The sequence below is a fragment of the Topomyia yanbarensis genome, chromosome 3, assembly GCF_030247195.1.
Source record: "Topomyia yanbarensis strain Yona2022 chromosome 3, ASM3024719v1, whole genome shotgun sequence".
NCBI classification, from domain to species: Eukaryota; Metazoa; Arthropoda; class Insecta; order Diptera; family Culicidae; genus Topomyia; species Topomyia yanbarensis.
In genome coordinates this window covers 105382458-105403939 of record NC_080672.1, presented here as the reverse complement: position 1 = coordinate 105403939, position 21482 = coordinate 105382458, and the positions used below count along the sequence as shown (strand labels likewise).

General features: G+C 38.9%; 1 protein-coding gene across 9 annotated transcripts in view; it reads right to left on the bottom strand.

Moving 5' to 3' along the window:
• LOC131693203 (solute carrier family 12 member 4) overlaps positions 1 to 21482 on the bottom strand; it is a 666250-nt gene that overhangs the window by 43987 nt on the left and 600781 nt on the right. For all 9 annotated transcript variants that reach the window (XM_058980844.1, XM_058980846.1, XM_058980845.1 and 6 more), the window contains 6 exons: positions 16259 to 16415; positions 15724 to 16116; positions 13890 to 14009; positions 5039 to 5401; positions 4791 to 4980; positions 4502 to 4717 (listed from right to left, as the gene is read on the bottom strand). In XM_058980844.1, the coding sequence (XP_058836827.1) occupies positions 4502 to 4717; positions 4791 to 4980; positions 5039 to 5401; positions 13890 to 14009; positions 15724 to 16116; positions 16259 to 16415 (1439 nt within the window). The remainder of the gene's footprint in view (positions 1 to 4501; positions 4718 to 4790; positions 4981 to 5038; positions 5402 to 13889; positions 14010 to 15723; positions 16117 to 16258; positions 16416 to 21482) is intronic.

The following is a 21482-nucleotide window of genomic DNA, read 5'->3' as shown; positions in this document are numbered from 1 at the left end:
ACATGCCCAGAAATTTGATTTATGATTTTCGCTATAATTAACGCATTTGAAGCTTTCTGTGTTTTTTTCACTGGACAAGCGTCCCTTGTGTGTGAATTATAGCCACAGATCATACATTTGTAAACCCAATGACATTTTTGTGCCGTGCCCAAACTCCTGGTATCTACGACACTGAGTCTGATTTTAAAGCGAATTAAATAAAGCTCCTAAAGGGTGTCCTATATCAAATTGTATCATGGTAAAAATGCTGTAGAAAATTACCTAGTGTACCGATCCTTTTCAACCATACAGACAATGAATTATAACCCATCAGTAAACTTTTGGCGTATATACTTCATTCAACTTCAATACCATAACCGTACGCGCACGCTTAACTCCACTCCTTAGGTTCTCTACAACATCTGCAGTTTCTTCTGTAAGGAAACCCACTCAGATTTGACCTCCATGGGATGCTTCCGTAGTGTCGGCTTCATAATTGCCCAGTATTTTTCGATGGGTTTTAGTACCGCTGCATCGGGGGTTCATATCATTGGATAAGAAAGTGACCCCATTGGCTTCGTACCACTCCAGGACAACATTTGAATAGTGGCAAGAAGCTAGATCCGGCCAGAAGGTCGTAGGGCCCTCGTGTTGGTTCAATAGAGGAAGCAGATGCTTCTGTAGACACTCCTTGAAGTAGATCTCCTCGTTTACAGTCCCGGTAGTTACGAACGGAGCACTCCGTTTGCCACATGAGCAGATCGCGTGCCAAATTATGTATTTATTGGCAAACTCTGAAAGTGTCTGCTTCCTTACTTCCTTTGGAACATCAAGCTTGTGCTGGACGATGAAGAACAGTAGCCCCGGATACTGCCGGAAGTCCGCCTTGACGTAAGTCTCATCATCCATGATGAAACAATAAGGTTTCGTCAGCATCTGGGTGTACAGTTTCCGGGGCCGTGACTTTCCCGCCGTGTTTTGCCGTTCGTCGCGATTTAGAACCTTCTGCAGTTTGTACGTATGCGCTCCCTTTTGGTCTTCTTTGAACGGAATGCTTTAACTGATTTAACTTTTTGGCCACATCCCTGACAGAAGCGTTAGGATTCCGCTTAAACGCTTTCACTACACGCTTGTGATTCTGATCATTAATAGAACATCCATTCTGAGCGCATTTCTCCTTCGGTTCGATGCATCGTTGACTGCACAATTACTCGACGTTGCTTTTCGGGTTACGCCATTTTTACAATTTTCGAAAAACTAACACCGATAAAAATACACTCTAAACTATGTCTACCCAAATTTTCAAGAGCAAATACCCATTCTATAGCATTTTTCCGTGATGCAATTTGATGTGGGAGAGCCTTTAGATAATTTCAGAGTGTTGAGGCGCGTTGGAGTCGTTAGCTTTTCTCTTCATAAGAATAAATTGTGAAGGAGAAAAGCCAAGTAAATTTTTCAACTCGTTAGATATTTCGTCCAAACTTTGACTATACGGTAACCCTTTCAAAACAGCTTTGAATGGTCTATCTGTCTTGAAATCATATGGATAAAATTTATATAACTTATCCGTAAGATACTGGAGAAGTAGTTCGTTGCCAATCAAGCCATCCGCTGTAACTCGACATTCGCCTCTTCGGCCAATCTGCAAAGAGGCTTTCACGTCCGGAAGGAACGTCGAAAGCTCAGTTCAAAGGCTTTGAAGTCGGAGATCATCACTGTTATCGGCGGAAGAGATTTCTGTTTCTTCTCATTGGCATTACGAACAATGCGAAGAAATTTACCAATTTTTTCTGCTTCACATTCGAATAAACCATCGCATGAGTTGCTGCAATGAATAGAACATGAAAATGTTTAACTTCAATTTTCTGACAGTTAAGAAAGCTTGTTTAAATGGATTGAATTCACCCAGTACAAGAAACTTGGTTTCAATTGCTTTTAATTCTAACACCATGTAAACAAGCTCGCTGAACTGTCATTTTTCGAGTCTTTTCAATCAGATGACGTCATCTTGCAATGTTCCATTGAAATTTCGGGTGAAGAAGCTACCCTTTTTCGTTTTAGTCTTGAAAAAGACGGAATTAGTAGAAAAAGTAGGTAGCCTTGAGAAAGATTGATTGCCGAAAAAATATAGGTAGTTTTGAGAAAGTCTATTGCTGTTGAAAAAACGAGGAGCAATCAAAACTTGTGACCGGATCCAACGAAGGTTCAAGCCGGACTGGTAGTTTTTCGTTATTGTTGAACGCTGAGTAGCGTTTGCGGCAACAGTTTTCATTCCTGCGCATTCATTGAGTAGACCGCAAGAGACACCTTTCATGACTTAATCTAAGCAGCATTGAACAGTTTAGACCAACAGTTGTTCTTTGTTTGATCCTGCACTTGCTAATTCCTTATTACATAACTGGTTATAGTTCCTCTAACGACAATTTCAACAATCAGGACTTTTGAAACTGCAGTGTTTTTTCTATACCTTAACATAAAATAAATCTGAGCTCGGTGTGATGGTTGTGACAGTCGTTCGGTGTGGTGTCGTTAGCAGAAGAAGAAGATGAGAAAAAGAAGAAGCAGCTTCATTTTGGGTTATGGTACAACTTTATTTTTGCTCCTGAGAAACTTAAGTTACAGATAATAAATCTCTAGGTGTTGCTGAAGGTAATAGCTTATACAATTGGCGAACCACCGTGTGAAATCGGATTCTGAAAAGGAGCAGTATATTTTTATTCACTGAATTATGACCTGACGTGGCGGAGTAGCATTCAACCCCACGAGGCCAATAGAGTCCAATATTTGATTTATATTTGCGATTCTCTCGTTTCGGAGTTGGTTTCGTGAAAAGCGCATCGTTAGTTTCAATAGAACAGTGCCATGCAATAATATTGAAATTGATGTGACCAATTTATATTTTATTTAGGACCATAGGTTACGTTTTCAAATTGCAGTCCAGATAAAAGCGTGGTTTTCTTAGCTCTTATTATTGTGACGATAGTTGAACGAATTGTAATGTAGGTATCATACCTAAAAACAACTTCAAATATGCTCTGTTCATTAAGTAAAATGACCAGTTCGAATATATTCAATCTATTACGATAATATTGCTCAAGTAATGTCCGATGATGCCATATGGCATCATTCGCGTCGCGGGGAATGAGTTATTTTGCAGAATATCCCATAATTAGACGAAATTCGTCTATATAGTTTTGTTCACTGGAACATAATACAATAAATAAACTGAACAACTTGAAGCCTGGCTTTTTTACTTGAGACAAGCTCGTTCTATTAATTTAACCGGCACAGAAATCCTATACATACCAGACTGCAGATGCAAAGGGGCACTTCTATCCTATCCGCAAAGCATTCCAACTCAAATTGGAGCTGGTAAATACAAATCCAAAGCATAAAAACGAAACACTATAGGATGTCTTGCCCGAAGAGACTGCTTCGCTTTTTCCCTTGTGCTGAAAATTTAATTATGACACTAGTCTACAAGAATCCCTGATATTTGCGATCCTTCCAGTAAACAATGGGAGCAGCGTACCTTCCAGCGCAGGTCGATAACTGAGCACAATTCACGTGGGTGAATTGTGCCACGTGAATTAAAGCTTAGTTGTTGCAGAAGGAATACACTCTGGTGTTAGTTGCCGAGTTAAAATTTGTACCAATAAATACTACACAATTCAATCTTCTGTTACTTGGTCGAATCTCAATATTTTTGTACAAAAATATTACGATATTATTGCGATCAGAAACACATATCAGAAATATTTCATAACCCGCGTTGTTACTTGTTATGATTTTCTGTTATTTTAATTACTAACGAGACTAAGTTTATATCAACACTTACTACGAAAAATATATTCTGTTATAAATGTGTTGTTGCATTGTGATCGGGATATGAACCAGATAGGGTAGACGAGCCCTTATTCATCTCATTAGTCAGGATATCACACTATTTCGTTGATAACTCGACTTAAAGTTAGTGGATTGCGCTTAAATAGGTATCATCATCTTTGCTTCGTTCCTAAGAAGCAGTACAGTTAAAAAAAATTCCTGGGAAATGTAAAATACTCGCGTTTGAGCGAAGCGAAAAGTCGAGCACAACGTACCCTTATTCATCCTACTATTTGAGCTAATGCGTTGAATAGAGATAACAGATACTGCTCTAACTAATGTGTTCAAATGGGTGAGATGAATAGAGGTGCTAAGATGAATTAGGGAGCAGTTACCCTACATACGAACTTAACTTTTGTTTGTATTCGTAGCCTTTAGTGAAACTTTCCTGCAATCTTCCAATTTTTTAATCTGATAATTTGGTTTATATATTGCTATTAAATTTATTATTGTCAACTTTTCGTACAGCAATATTGAGATTTGATAAAATAACCTGAGTGTTGAATCACTTGTTTCAGATCTTATAGTATTTTTAGACCAGTATTTTGATCTATTGTGGCAGATTTAACATATTTTTCCACCTGAGTGTACGAATGAGAACATTTCATTAGTTCCCGTTAGCATCAACGATACTCACCATTTCAACGACTTCTACTTCCGCCTCGATTCGCAGGTGATAGAGGAACATCTTCAAGTCTTTCTTGATCTGGATCGAATTGTCCTCCATCTGGGCGACGGTGAAGATGCGCATCTTGCAGTTCTTCCAGGAGCGATGCTGTTTCAGCAGGAAAGGTAACAACATCAGCAGACCGCCGTCATGTACGATCCACCAGATGTCGATGTTTCCGGAAATCTTACGGATGCAAAGGATTAAAAGCTAAGTACGAAACAAAGCAAAGTTCCAATAAAGACGCCTATTAACCTACCTTGTCTTGTGACATTGGGAAGAAGTTGATTCCTTTTGGCACTAGCAGAGCCATTCGAGCGGCACTAACGTTGCGAACCGTCTGCAGGAACACGTGCCAGGTGCGATCGTCTTCGCTCTGGCGCCAACCGTACGGCCAACCAAGTATCACAGTGTTCGGCTTCATGCCACCGAGACCGATGGTTTGGACGCTAATAATGAATGACAATTTTCAGACGTTATCAACATAACGGTCGGAAATAGACTTACGCATGCGACAGTCCGTCGGCAACGTTGGTCGCGACCATCACGTCGCAAAATCCTTTCAGTTTTTCCTCTTCCATGGTTTTGCGGAGAGCCTGTTTGGCAGCGGCCGCTTCGCCAGCTCGTTTAGTGAAATCACCCGGGACCAGCGATACGACCACAACCAAACCTTTGCCAGCTTTTAGCTGTGATGTGAGGGAGAATAGTTTGCGGTACTTTGGTGTAAAGTCGTCGTTCAGTTTAGCCAGCATCAGAATCTGCGGTCGCCAGTTCTTGGTGTGCGGTGGACCTTCCTCTAGGCGAAGCAGCGAATAGCGAGCCGCGGACAGGGCGATACCACGGATTCCGTCACCCCATTCCTTTTCCGCTCTGTTGGTGGGGATTAAAATATAAGTTAATGTAAAATGTATTAGTTAGTATTGTGCATAGTGAAAAGGTTGATGCAGGTTATACAGTAGGTGAAATAATCGTGCATGGTTGTATAGTTCAAAATTGTTCAGGTATGGTGTATACACCGAAACCAAATGCAAATTTGTATTTGATCGAAACCAAAGAAGTCGCCACTAAAATGTAAATTGTTATGAGCTGCCTTGGATAATTCAGCATAATCTAAAAACAGTCCTTTTCGAGACTGCCAGTCACCTATAACGCATTAACCGTTATATGTTCGACCTGGGCACCTTTTCATATTTCAAAGAATGAAATTACAGTGTTGCTCCCCAAGCTGGAAATTGGTATTTAGTGACATCTTAGAACGTCTCCAAGCATAGCTTTTGCGATAATAAAATTAATTATGCGAAAACGGGGGCTTGAGGAAGGGTTTCTAGATTTTTTTACCTCGTGACAGATCAAGGGTACCCGGGCATCCACAAAACTGAAATACTCATAACTATGGCATTTTTGATCGATTTAGACGCTTTTGGATGTTTTTGATTCAGAAAAATCAAATTAAATTTTCATATAGTTTCGTAGCAATAAATAACAGACTTCCCGATCAGAAACACATAACAGAAATATTTCAAAAATTTATCTCACGTTGTTACTTGTTATAAATTTCTGTTATTTTAACTACTAACGAGACCAAATTTATAACACAATATGTTACAAAAATTGTGTTTTGTTATAATCTTGTTATTTCATTCTGATCGGGTTCTGAGAAAAGATCAAGAGTTTTGATACGTATATTGTTAGGATTTCATTAAAATTTACAAATCAAATCCTTGTACTGTTCCCTAGTCTAGTCTGTATAGAACAAAAAGTTACTTTTGGTTTGTTCACAATGTCTGAAGAGTAAAGAAAATTGTTACTGTTATTATTGACAGCATGATCTATAGAGATGAGTGAGTCTCAGCAGCAAAACGTGGTACTCCAGACAAATAATATGACCATTGGCTTCAGGTATCTTATTAGAGCGATTATTCGAGATGTTGAGCAATAACTGAAAATGAAGCTTAGGTTTACGGAAGTAAACTATATTCAATTTCATCACATAAACAACACAAAACTAATAAAGCCCAGCAAATCGGCACAGGTAAAAAGATTCGTTTTGCATAGGAATCTACTACATGTGGTTGAGTGTCAAGATCCTCGTGTATATGGACAATGGGAAAATCGAGGTAAGGTAACACGATTTGTCACCGCTGGTTTGCAATGTTGTCATTAAAAATTCAAGTCGCAATTCCGAGAGGTGGAATCCGTTACGGTGGAAACATGGAAAAATTATTTTCCAATTGCGTTTTATGGTGAGAATGCGGTTGGACCTATCCATGTCTTCCTGCCTGACCATGGAGTACAAAGCACAAAGCGACATATAAATAATAGATAACGAACAAATCAATAAGTACCAGCTCTGCGATCAGAAGATACATTACAGAAAACCGAGCTTAGTAAGCGGTAAAGGGAATTCGTCAACGGAAATCCAATCCAACGCGCAGTCTACAATTCCGTTACCTGAAAACTCTTAAAACAGTTGTCTTCCACTATAAAAATATTAATAATGTTCCCTTAATTTAATGTCAACAGGCACGGCATGTCCTAGTGATAGTTTTTTAATATATTTAAAAGATTAGAAGTAGACCTGAAACCTGGATTGTTAAAGTCAAACTCGGATGATACTCTGTTGAAAATCCGCTGCAATCCAGTGACGGTACCGTTAGTTAGTTAATTCGGCATTCGCAATTATCGCACTGAGAAGTTCGGGGCAGTCAATTCGATCGTTCTAATATCTGACGTTCTAAATATCCGTCATAGCACGGGGTAGACTTGCAATATATTGCATCCAATCAGCAGTCTACGACTTTTCTAATTTGTCAGCTTGTGTGGGTTGTTCCAAGGCAATTGACGTAGAGAAAATCGAACAATTCAGCGCTGTACTGACTCAATTTGATGGACATCAGTGAGATAATGAGAGTTCCACACAAGCTTTGATCGAACGAGCGAGCAGCAGAGATAAAGTTTCTAAGTAATAATCTGAAAAGTGCTTGGATATTCTCATTACGAAACCCAAACAGCGTGATGCTTTTGTGATAAAATAGTTGATATTCTGCTTAAATGTCAATTGTTTATCGACACAATTCACTCTGTCAATCGTGGCTTCTGGTGCAAAGATTACCAGTCGTAGTTGAAGTGGCGTCGTCTGGATACTGTGGTATATCTTGAGATCATCAGCGAATAACAATCATGGACCTTCTAAAAGTAGTTGAGGCCGTTGAAATACAGGATAAAATCAAAGGGCCCAGATGGCTGCCTTGCGGAACCCTGTTTGGATACCCAATCTTGGTAGCTAGATGTCGATTACTGATATACGATTGCATCCAACGGAGTAGATTGGTACCTATCCCATTTTCCAACGCAATAGCGTGATTAATCTTGTTGAAAATAGCTGAAAAATACGTAGAGCGTAGCGAGCGGTTGGCCCAACGCCAAGGGTGTCAACCATAGCGGGGCTCAGAAATCTTGATTAGCTTTATCAAACAAGTCAGGATAAGTCATCAAATAGGTTCGGATAAGTATGCCATTTTCAGGTACTCATTAAATTACTGTTCGAAAGTCGAACTGTGAAAGGAAGCCAATGCAAACATCAAAGGGGTACCAAACTGAGATTCCACAAAAGGCATCAGAAGAGCCCCTTAAGGTTCTGCCAATCCCATTCAAATTTATTCACAATAAAATTGACGTTCTCAAATCTAAAGTGAATAGAATAATAAATAACAAACCTGTTTGAGTGGCACCACACAAAAATTTCAACCGCAGATATTTCAAATTCAAGAAATAGCGAACATTATTGCTAACTTTATCGCTCGTTTTCACTGTTTCATAACTACACTAATGGGACAGAAATGTGGTTATGGGCAGTAAGACATGCCACCTCCTTAAAGCTGTAGCAAAGACCGTGGTGTAAGTTAGATCGATTACACTAGTTTACAGCATTTCTGAAATCAATAGGCTGGTGGTCATTTTTAGAGTAAAATTGAACGCTGAATCCGAAAATGAAGCCCAAAAAGCTTACAGTAGCACAGTTCTCGAGTTAGAGTAAAAAATAGACTTTCACCTTTAAAATAATTTATATGTTTAGTAATGTCTAAATATCTTCGTCTTGTGAAATATTATTATGGTAAATTAAAGGTAAATGAATGTTCTTTCGATCATCTGAGTATTTTGTTTTGGCGCGACTAACGATCTGACGTTAAAAATCAAAAGACCAAAAAAAATAAGGACTTATTATTCTAAATTGGATAAAAATTGTGAAAATTATTTTTAAGTTTCTCTGGGCCAACTTATAGAACCGTCTCATTCCCAGTTCTTTCTAGGACTTGTTTCATAAAATATTAGGGATTCTCTTTTAGAACTCTGTTAGACAAATGGAGAATTGGATCTGAGGTATTCATCGACCTTGTTTATCCAAATAGATTTTTAACAATAATTTCAGGCTCAATGAAGTGCTAAGTCATCAAAAAATTGCCATTGAATAATACGTATAACATGTGTCATACAGAATCGTATGTGTACAAAATTTATTGTAAACTACATGCTCCACGATGCCCTGATATACATTACGATATTATGACAGCACAAAATTTTAAATGCTCGTGCTAGCTTCAGGAGTGGTGACTCAATCTACTGTTTAGTCACGTGTTGTACATTTACCGATTTATTTTAAGTTATTAAAACGTCTAGAAGTCTGTAATTTGAATTTCTTTTGAATCCAAAAAAGGTTTCTACGTCGTACCGATTTGACTATACCCCCTCACGAAACTTCAATGTACTAAAATACATTGCGTGAGACTAAGTGTAAGTGTCATTACAAAATATTCTACGTTCTTCAAATCATTCCAATGTTCAGACTTTGAGGTTTTAAGCCTTAAATAAGTCATGTTCGACGTCCTACATTATTTACATTACATTTACAAATAATTAGTTTTGCAAAACATGACGTATATAGTGGCAGATAGTATCACGTATATCTACGGATTAGTGAAGTTTTTATTAATATTATGCAAACATAGATGAGCAGCTAGAGTTTCAAGATACGAACTTTAAGACTTTTAAAGGTTTAGTTTACAACGAATTTAGAATCATAGGTGTGTTATTTTCTGTATGACACGTGTAAATATTACACGCAGTATTGAATACCAACCATTCGATGACTTTCGACTTCAGTGAGTCTGAAATTATTGTCATCAGAAGTGAATCATTTAGATAAACAAATAGAACCCAGATCAAATTCTTTCAAAATTATTCATTTTATTTGTTTAACAGAGTTCCAACAGAAGACCTAATTTTAAATGAAACAAGTCTGTTGCCGCGCAAATGAGTTAATTATATAATGTCAGCAGTGCATAAGAAATGCATCACTGCTACGCGTAGGGACGGTTGATGTTGATCTTAAAATCCCGAAAATGGAATGAAAAGAACACAGAAAAAGGGATCACTCTGTCTATTTACCAACCTCCCGCACCTAATTTACATAAGCATGCAATATGCAGTCCGACTAGCTAGCTTTGGTTTTTCCTTCTCACTTTCTCTACGGTTAGGATAGTAATAAAATCTTAGAAAGCGGTATAAATGTCACAACCGTAAGGACTGGACTAGGATTGAATAGCATGAATCCGAATTGTGGTTAAATACGTTAGTCTTGAAGAGGCAGGGCCAAATATATAAGTAAACAAATAGGAATTACGCCCTTCTATGGCCATAGGAAACCTACACCGTATCTCAGGAGAATAGGGAAAAACTTAAGGACTAAAAGGGACAAATTTTCCCGTAGCGATATATGAATCGCGCGGGATAATGTTTGTAAATATTTTCTGAATAAATTGAGTTTCAAAGTTCTAAACCCAGTTCACTCCTCACTTAAGTAAGAGAAAGCATCAGGAAGGACTATTCCTATTCATCGACGAGGTAACCAGCCAATCACTCCCTTTGGGAAGTAAGTACACACGGATCTACGTTGGCATCACCGTTTCAACATCACTGTGGCAGCACTGGACTTGCTGTATCGAAATCGGTAAAGAATTGTAGCTTTCTCTCCTCGTCGTTATAAAGTCCTAGTAAAAATTATAAGTTGCTCCAAAAATTCTTATGTACTAAAAAATTAATAACCTTCACAATTTTTATCCGATTTAAGCTAATAAGCTTTTATTTTTTTAGTTAATAGCAGGCTTTAAATGCTCCTACAAATATGATTTTAAAGATTGCTGCTTTATCTTGCCCAAAATCATTTTTCTGTAAAAAATTAGGAAAAATTAAGAAAAAGTTCAGCAAACTCGTAAATAACGTCAGAATTAGTCGTAATAAAACAAAGTGTTCAGACGACCAAAAGTACATTCATTCACCTTCAATTTAACATAATTAATATTTCATGTCGATGCACTATAGCTGAAAATATTTGGATTTTACAAAAAGTATTTTTTTACTTAAAAAATGAACATAATTTTTGAATGTAACCCGAAAACTGTTCTACTGGAAATGTTTTGGATTTCATTTTCGGATTCAGATTACGACTATACATGGAAAATAGAGATCAAATAAGCAAGTTCAAATTTTTATTTTTATTTTGTAAACTAGTGTTATCATCGAGAAAACAACCTAATACCGTACCATGAGAATCGTTATTTGGTGCTGCACAGAGGAGTAACTGGGGTCGAATCCTGGCCAAAATTATTTGCTACCGCTATTGTTGTTATTGTTCCTTAATATGAACTAAAAATAGACAATAACAAGTTTTTGGATCAATTTGGCATCTATCCACCTACCAGTGCAGAGGCTAATTTTCTATATCCTTTCTAGCACTAATTTTGAGGTGATCTTTGTGAATACATTTGTTTTTACATTTTAACAGTTGCACAAACAGATAATTAGTGGAAAAGGGAGAGAAGGGACGCCTGTGCACGTATTCGTAGAGATACATTTTTCCAAACATAGTATTTGTCCCTAAATAGCATTTCGATGTAGCTCAAATTAGTAAAAATTTCACTATTTTAAAATCGTTTAGAATTTGTGGATCGGACAAGATCGGAAGAGTTCGAATGTTTTTTTGGATAGCTGAAATCTTGTTTTCTAATACTGATTCAGCAACTTTTCCGGATCTCGCCGTATAATGTAACTTTTTTATCATTCAAATTTGGAATAAAATGCTTAAAAAAGGAAATTTTTAAAGTTGGTGCAACATACAGCAAGTCTACTTCTAGTCTATTTTCAGTTAGTTTTTATACAAACAGGTTATACAAACGGTTGTGGTGAGCTACGGTTGTGGTGAGCTACGTTTGTAGTAATATTGTCTCATTTAATACAGTCATCATCACTTCAAAGCGATATGGCTGGATATATAATGAAAATGATTAAAAAATCCCTTAAAATATGACCCTTTGGCATCCATGCAAAAATCCTTTAACAAATTTTGACGGTAGGTTTTTGCACTATATGATCGGGAATATGTGCACGTGTTTTCTATTCAATTTCGCAAAATGTAATACTATTAATAAAGCAAAAACGGGTTTTTAGAAAGTCCATCTAAAACGACGGGAAAGATGCGAAAAGTTATTATACTGTATCGATTTTGCCAAGAAAAGTTATTACACAAGTCACGCGTGGTTGTTTTATATCAGTCAATGCTCACTTACCAAACGAGCAACATATCGACTGTATTGTCCAGACGGTACAATAAGCAGTAGATGCTAAGGCTTTTCAGCAACGTTAGCATTTGCACATACTCGCACCTAAGTGACTCAATCAAATACGGGTAGTTTACAAATAGAGATGCCATGTGTCCGTTTTAATCATTCGTCGCTCAAATATTAAACCAGCAACGTCATGGCTATAACGTCCGGACAGCACAGTCGTTTGTGTACATACAGGGTTTCAGTGGGGGCGCACGATAAATTGCACACAGCAGGGAAACGAGTGCAGGTTTTACACAGTTAAACTGTGTGCGAAGTGCTGCCGCTACTGCCGAAAATACATAGCCTCTACCTCTACTATGGGGTTTCGGCAGTGGTGGCATTGACACGTACACTGTTGGACTGTTGTGTATGTTTCTTGTGAGTTGCGTTGGGATAAATTAATTTATTTTGCTGCTTGTATTTGCGTTGGGGTTGATACATGTTTTCAGCGGTTTGTAGGTGATGAGCCTATTGACACTCCATTTTTTTAGACCAGATTTATTGACACTCCAATTAGACAGAATATCATAATTCTGAGCTTCTCTTGGAGAACTTTCGAGATATCCACCACGGTTGAATATTTCTGCATCAGTTCTTTGGAAATCTAGCCACTTTCAAACACCTGGTATCACCTGATTTTACGAATATACAATAAAATATATCCGACAGAAATTTACACGAAATGCGCGACAATCAAACACGAACGAGTTTCGGTTAAATCATTTGAAAATCCGGTTTCTGAAGTTTTTCATTCAGTTTACACCTAGCGTAAACTGATTTCACAAATTCTCCCGCAAAAATGGTCCGTCAGTCGCCTTCAAACACCTAATATCGAATGATATTGCAGACAAATCTGCAGTGAACTGATTTTTTTAAATTTCAAAAAATGTTAGTATCTCTGTTAGACAACTAACTAGTAATAATTTTTATTTTCTGTATCACTTTCGGAAGATTTTCTCAAAACTAGTTTTCCTGTTTTATTATGCTTAGAAATTGAATTTTGGGAAAAATTTATTCGTGTGTTAATTTTGCTCAATTTTGCTTCGGCATATTTCGACTTCTGTGCACATTGTGTAAAGAAATCATATGCCTGAAGTACGTCTGCAAAGGACGTTGAAATCTTGAGTTGTTTTATAAACAAAACAAAGATACGCCATAAAAAGTCGGAATAAGTGTAAGTACCATTTCCAAATACACATTTATTGCTCGAAAGTCGAACTGAAAATGAAAGCCAATGTAAACACCAAAGGGGCGCAAATTTGCAACTACGCCAAGGGCACCAGAAGTTAACGCTACGGCTCTGATAGAGGTGCTGTTACACAGGGGAGGGTGGTGTCTAACAATCTTCATCAGAGGAAACGGTAGCTCCGTAGTTTTTAAAGCATAGCCATATATTCGGGAACACGAATCCGTCAGAAGCGGAACATCATTTTAATCCGGAAAAGTTGAAATCAACATCGATCCCTTTGTAGCCCTGTACATAACCATAACTTCGACCTTCCTATTAAAAGCAACTGCAGTTATTGGCCTAGTCCTTGCATAGATGGTGACTTCATCACATAATTACTTACACCATTTTTAAACAACAAATTGAGACCCAATTCTGCTGTGAGAAAAAGCTATAAAACTCACTAGAAAAGTGCACAACCACGCTTTGAGACCTACCAAGAAGGACTTAAATTTCAAACAATACTTACCCGCGATATTCGATGTATTTGTAAACCAGCACCGCCAGACCCATCGCGATCAGTGCAAAGTACCAAGATGTCATGAACATAATCGACATACACAGGGTTAAACCGACGAGCGATAATGACCTGTTGTCGTGGTCATGGTTGGTGGCATTGTTATCATCAGCGGGCAGGCCGGCAGGCATCGATGGTTAGCGACCGACCGACGGGTATCACGTGATGGCACATCATCGGAAGTCGTTGTCCGTGTTATATGCGATATAGATGATAGCACAGCACAGCAGCGCCAGGAACAGGAATCGGAAATAGAGACACGAAACAAAGTGGAATTAATTGTTGCGATTGTTGTGGACCTATTCGTACGTTCTGTCGATGTGTCCATCATTAAATGCTTCTGCAGAGGGGAAATGGAATGTGCGGTAGGTCATGCATTAAGCGAGAATTGTTGGACATTGTTTTGGTGTTCATGACGGGACGCTTATACATATGTAATAGAGTACATGGTTAGGCTTTGAGGGGAAGAAACTTGGATACAATGTGAATTTTCCTAAGGCTCAACTTTCTGTCCTGCTTTCACACGATAATTCTTCCTTTAACTCTTAAATGCATGAATTTATTTTTTTCCTTAGTACTCATTTTTTGGGATGGATACGATGATTTATATTACAAAATTATGTATGTTGCCAAAAGGCAACAGTATGCACTTAAGGGTCCCATAAGGAAAATGCAGTTTAAGTTTTACTTTTTCATTGAAATTAATTGCATAGGATTTGTATTTTTTTGTATTTTCGAGATATTTTCAAAGCAACTCTGGTAGTTTTATTTGGGCGTTGTTTGAAAAGACGATTCCAAATATAATCCAACAGGTAACACATTTTTGACAAAAACGCTTATAAAACTGTTCTGCTTTTATGAACAGGACAAACTTTGAAAAATGTTGATTTTGCGACGGGGATAAATAATTTTGTTTTACATACTGTAATATTCAAGGCAATAAACAGTAATTGGATCGTGTTGCGATAAAAACATTGAATAAATTTCAAGTGACTTATGCTAGTCACCCCGGTTGGCAATTTACTAAAAAAAATAGTTCAAAATGCATTTTCGCCATTCTGGATGGGGTGAAATCGCCCAAAAATTTTTCTCGCCTCCATTTGGGGACCATCCATAAATTACATAACGCAAAATTGCCCAAAGTTGACTCCCCCTCCCCTCATGTAACAAATTGTCACAAATTTCTCTATACCCCCTCTTCTATTACGTAAGTAATTCCCTATTTTTTCTTCTGTTAAGACATTCTAGCTTTCCTTCTTCCCCCACATGTCACAATTTGTTGAACCTTTCCCCCCTAAAAGCATTACGTAATTTATGAATGGTCCCTTGGAAGGAAATTTTCTCTGACTCAGATACGAATGAGTGTAAATCCACTACATATAATTTCGATATGCAGGGGATATATGCTGTAGTACAATAAGAAATAAATAGTAAAGAAGTTTATGGTTACCGTTTCTCCAAGCGAATCAAGAAAACCGGTATTCCGTCTCCTGGGTTGCCTTGAGAAATCGGCAACGACACTAAGGAATCAGTCCATAAAATAGCTCTAACAACACCCAATTTACACTTCTAAAGCTATCCACTTGAGTGGAACAGCGCCCCATCAAGTTACTATGGGCAATGAAAATTTTATCCATTCGTAAAGCAATCCCTCGCCGGGAACCCATTCTGGTAATAAATACTCGGAACCTAACCCTTCCGAAGCGATCCATTTATCTCTCGTACATGACGAGTCATTTAAATCACGTCCTGTCAGCATCGCAAAAAACTTTCTCCCAAAACTTACCAGTGATAGTACTTGAAGCGTGGTCGCCAGTTCGGTGTCCGCAGTAGCGTCTGGACGGCGCAGGCCAAATTGACGAACCCGTAGCACATCAGGAAGAACATGGACAGCAGCGGGGCGAGCAGGTCGACATTTCCGAGCAGGATGCCACTCTGACAGATTAGCAGTGTTAGGATGAGGGCACGCGTCGGTTCACCACGCTTCGATGACACGGCAAACGGTTCGAGGAATGGGATGATGCCGTCCTTGGCGATGGCCTGCAGCAGCCTCGGGGCACCGGTTAAACTTTGCAGCCCAGCGCCCAGCGTCGAGAGAAACGATCCAATCAGAATGACCCACTGGTTCGGCCAGGCCATGTTCGCTACGACCAGCTTTCCGCCTATCGACTGTCCGAATCTTGGCATAGAAGAAGGGGTGGTTGGGGAAATAATTGAATGGTTAAATTTATGGCTCATCTTTGTGGTGTTTGGGTTTAGCTGGTAGCGCTACCGGTAACCTTTGAACGCATTAGTATGTCACCGTCACACCGTATACTTACTTGTCACGCAGCAGCAAATTGTCAACCGTTCCGGCGAACAGCATCACACAGGACAGATACACGATCGATGTGGTCAGGATGGCACCGATTGTACCGATTGGAATACTCTTTTGTGCGTCAGCCAAATCCCCGGATCGATTGGAACCGGCCATGATACCTGATAGAGGGAGAGGGAAGAGGAAGAAATTGGAACTTGAACAATGCTCGCGCTCATTAGTGATAAAAGTGTTGACATAAATAGTTTGGTCTGTAATCGTTTTTATGAGCGTTGGTTGAATTGAGTGTGAACAATTCATTTGCTATTTGTGCGTTTGAAGCATTTCTATTTTATGAGTTCATTGGAATGTTAGCGCCTGTAATAAGAACAAAAAATCTCGAGAGTGTGAAGCAATTGGAATGAATGAGTGCTACTTCGTGATAAGTGCGATTCCACGCGTTGTATTTAGGGTTCAAGCTTAGAAAAGCGGCCATTTTGGAAAACTAAAAAAGCAATTTTTTCTCACTCCGTTGGAAAAATCTTCATGAAAATCAATCAATAGTACTCTATCAATGCTCCGAGTACATTGATTCATTTTGATGAAGATTTTTCAAACACTGTGAGAAAAAAAACTGCTTTCTTCGTTTTCCAAGATGGTCGCATTTCCAAGCTTTCTCAGCTGAAGGAACCGGCTTCAGCTGATCTGATACCTTAATGCTCAGGCTTTACGAATAGAACAATGGAAAATGAAACTACTTTTCTGTCCTGAATAATTGTTTTGCGAAATTAGCCTGGAGTAATAATTTGGCGTTTGTTTACCTCAATACTATTTTCAAAAAAATAGGACATATATTCATCACCTTACAGAGAATTTGGTTCTCCTTAAGAGTTTTCCAGTGCTTGGGGTTCCCATTGGGAAGCGTCTCTGAGCTTAGATGCATTCGATAGATTACCGTTAACCTGTTTCTTTTAGCAATTATAGTCGGGTCTCTCACTGTACGATTTACTGAGATATCTACTTCTAGGAGTGTCTGCAGAAGCGTCTACTTTTTCTGTTGAGGCAACACAAGGGCCCTACGATCTTCGTGCCACTATTCAAATTTTGTCCTGGAGTGGTACGAAGCCAACGGGGTCACTTTCGTACCCAAGGACATGAGCCCCCCTAACGCACCGGAACTAAGGCCCATCGAAAAATACTGGGTTTCCGTACAGAAGAAGCTGCAGCCAGATGTTGTTAAGAACCCAATGAGTGGAGTTAAGCGTATGGCGCGAGCGTACGGTTATGATATTGAAGTTGAATGAAATAAATATGCCAAAGGCTTACTAATGGGTTACATTTTATAGTCTGACAGTTTGAAAAAGATCGGTCCACTAGGCAATTTTCTTCAACGTTTTTGCCGTGATGAAATTTGATGTTGGACACCTTTTATAACAAATCTTTGCAACTTTTAGAAAAATGCTGATTTTCGCAAAATAAGTGGATTTTTATTATAGATTAGCATTGTTATTAACGTTTTATTTACATACAAGTGATGCTCTGTGGAAGCCATCATCTTCGCCAAAATTATTTATTCTGAATCATGTTGCTTCACAAATACCTGCACCAAAAGCGACGGAACAAATGCAATGGCAGAAAGGTGACCTTCAAATTTAATAATCGGACACCTTGACAGAATTGGCACCTCGAGGAAAGTCTCTATACAAAATTGAGCTCAATCGGACACGATTAAGGGGTTGCAAAAACGGTCAAAGTGCGAACTTTTTCACTCGTGAAAAAACACAAAAGGACTCTTTGAATATTTAAAAATAGAAATCGCACTTTTGATACTAAGAATGTCATGAAACGATGAAATCTACTTTCATCTTGAATATTTTTTTTGAACGTAGCCTTTAATTTTGGATTTGAGTTGAGACTCGCGATTGAAGAGGCAACTTTCAATTCATTTTTGATAGCAAATGTGTTAAAAATGCATGAAAGGACGGATCTTGTATTTTCTCGTAAAAAAATATTCCGAAAAAAGTTGCATTTCTGGTACTTTTAATTTTTAAACTGACTGCTTCTCAAATAAAAACCAATTTAAAAAAATAAAAGAAACCGTTTTTTGTTTTCAAATTGACACCAGATTTTTACATTTAATGGAATTCTAAAACATTCGTCATACAAAAAATAAAAGCTGCATTTCCAAACCATCCAAATCACAAAACATTTTTTCTTGTTGAGCTCAATTTTTTTCGAGGTGCCAATAGTTTTGAGGTGTGCCCGGGTTGACAGGGTGACCATAAATATTGGCACTCTACCGTATATCTAGTATACTGAGTAGACAATTTTAGAAACTGTGACCTGGTTGGTGGATTGTTGATTCCGGCGCATATCATTAGATTTGAATTACCAGTCCAAATGCTGCCACACCATTTCGGTTACTTCAGACAGTGCGCATCTATTTTTTGCACATATGAGTGAAACAAAGAAGCTTTTATGATATATTGAGGATTGAATTTTTCACACATTCTTCCTGCCAGTTCCAAAAAAAATCGGTTTCATCAAGTCATACATCCAGTAAAGATAGATGACCACATTAATAATTTACTATCCAACTTAGACTTGTCTTTCAGCACATAATATCTCCCATTATTTCTGTCTCTTCCTTCATATTCTTTTAGTTTTCACTTTACGTCGGGCTTGTCCATGAATAAACACTTCTGAAATCACCCAACGGATGCTAAAGTGGATGTCAAACAAGATTCGCCACTCCGACTATCCGTTTAAAATCAAACACATTCAGTTCGACCATATCCGATCTTCTTTCGGATTAAGATAGTCCACTAATTATTCTAACATTCCGAAAGTAATGATGCAGAAATATGCAGCTCTATTATCTTTCTCCGGACAAAACCAGCCTAGAGGCCGCGTGGCATCCGGCGGGTTTGAAGTATGTCAGTTATGGAAATAACTGTCAAATTCATTCGCAAAGGTGGCCGCGTCACTTATGAGGAGGCAACGAGCTTTAGACCGATCAGTCTGACCTCCTTCCTTCTCAAATCAGTGGAACGTTTAATCGACCGCTACATTCACGATGGTAGCTTGGGCGAGCACCCGCTGCGTGCAATGCAACATGCATATCAGCGGGGGAAGTCTACTACCACCTTGTTACACAATGTTGTCTACAACATTGAAAAAGCTTTTTCACAAAAGCAATCAAGTTTAGGAGTTTTTCTCGATATTGAAGGTGCTTTTGACAACGTGTCTTTCGAATCCATTTTGGAAGCAGCACGAGATCATGGAGTACCTTCATATATCACGAACTGGATACACGCAATGCTTAGCAACCGACATCTGTGCTCATCGTTAAGACAAGTAGAGATGAGGAAACTGAGTGTCTGCGGATGTCCTCAAGGTGGTGTGCTGTCACCACTTCTATGGAACCCTGTCGCCGATAGCTTTTTGAGAAAACTAAATGAGCTTGGGTTTCCGACGTATGGTTTCGCCGATGATTATCATATAATGATCACCGGTATTTGCATTAACACACTTTTTGATTTGATGCAACAAGCCTTATGTGTTGTTGAGCGGTGGTATCTTCATGTTGGACTATCAGTTAATCCAAATAAAACCTCAATGGTGCTTTTCACGCAACGAAGGATTACAACCGGAGCTCGTCCATTGCAGTTTTTTGACTCTGAAATTATTGTCGAAGATCAAGTTAAGTACGTTGGGGTAATTCTCGACTCAAAACTTAATTGGACAGCTCACATCGATTTCAGGATCAAGAAAGCTTGCATGGCCTTTGGCCAATGTAGACAAATCTTGGGGACTCAAACCCAAGTACATTCAGTGGATCTACACAACAATTGTTAGACCAATACTGGCATACGGGTGCCTTGTCTGGTGGCAGAAGGGAGAAGTCATGACAATCCAATCAAAGTTAAACCATCTTCACACCTACTGCTGCTCTCGAGGCACTCTTGAACATAAAACCACTACATGTGTTTCTGAAACAAGAAGCACTTTCTTGTGCATACCATCTTAAGGTTACTGGGCTCTGGAACAGTAACCCAATAGATCGTGTAACTATCCACACAAGACTGTGGCCCCAAATGGTTACATGGGATGAATATACACTTGCTCCCAGTGACCTTACACTCACATGTAGTTTTCCTTCTAAAACTTTCAATGTGAGAATTCCTCTTCGTGAGGAATGGCTGTCTGGCTGGATGGAGCGACAACTTGAAGAATACGTAGTTTGTTATACGGACGGTTCTTTGTTGGAGGGCCGAGCCGGTGCTGGTGTCTATTGTCATGAGATGAGATTAAACCAATCGCATTCGCTTGATAGATACTGTACCGTATTCCAAGCAGAAATCTTTGCGATTCTGTGTGGCGTACAATCCGCACTTCAACAGGGAATTTGCGGTAAAAGAATCTATTTCTGCTCTGACAGTCAGGCTGCCCTGAAAGCACTTAGTTCGGCAGATTCGAGATCGAAATTAGTAATCGCATGTCGAACTCAAATCGAAGAACTTAGCATTTCAAATGCTATCTACCTTCTATGGGTACCCGGTCATTCCGGTATTACTGGAAATGAATGGGCGGACGAATTGACTAGAGCTGGCGCTGCGACTGATTTCGTTGGTCCAGAACCAGTTCTACCACTGTCAATAAGTTGGATAAAGCACAAGATTCGCTCTTGGGCTGCATTCGAACATGCCAACCATTGGCGTAGCTTGCAAACTTGGGTTCAAACAAAGGCTTTTCTGCCGGATGTGAGTCCGAAAATGTCAAGAAATTTGTTGCATTTTTCCAAGCACAACTGCAGTATTCTGGTCAGGGCACTGACTGGACATTGCAAACTCAATTATCACATGGCTACTATTCAGCGCGCTGAGTATTATTCATGTGATCTTTGTGAATCCGATTACGGAACATCATATCATTTGATATGCAATTGCCCTGTATTAATGCAATTGCGCGTCCGGTTTTTTGGTTCTCCATACATAGATGAACCTATATACAGAGAGCTGAAATTTAAGGATATGCTTTTGTTCCTAACCCAGTGTGGTAAAGAGCTATAGTTTTTTAGCCGCATTTGAATGACAATATCTCTTCGGGGGTGTTGCGTTCTGTTATCTCAATATCCCCTCGGGGGTGTTGATATATCCGCTCACTGTTTGAGTAGAGGTTCTAAATCCCTCCGGGGGTTGGAAGTTTTATTCCTGCTGTTGTAGCACCTGCAGATCGTTCAGCATCAC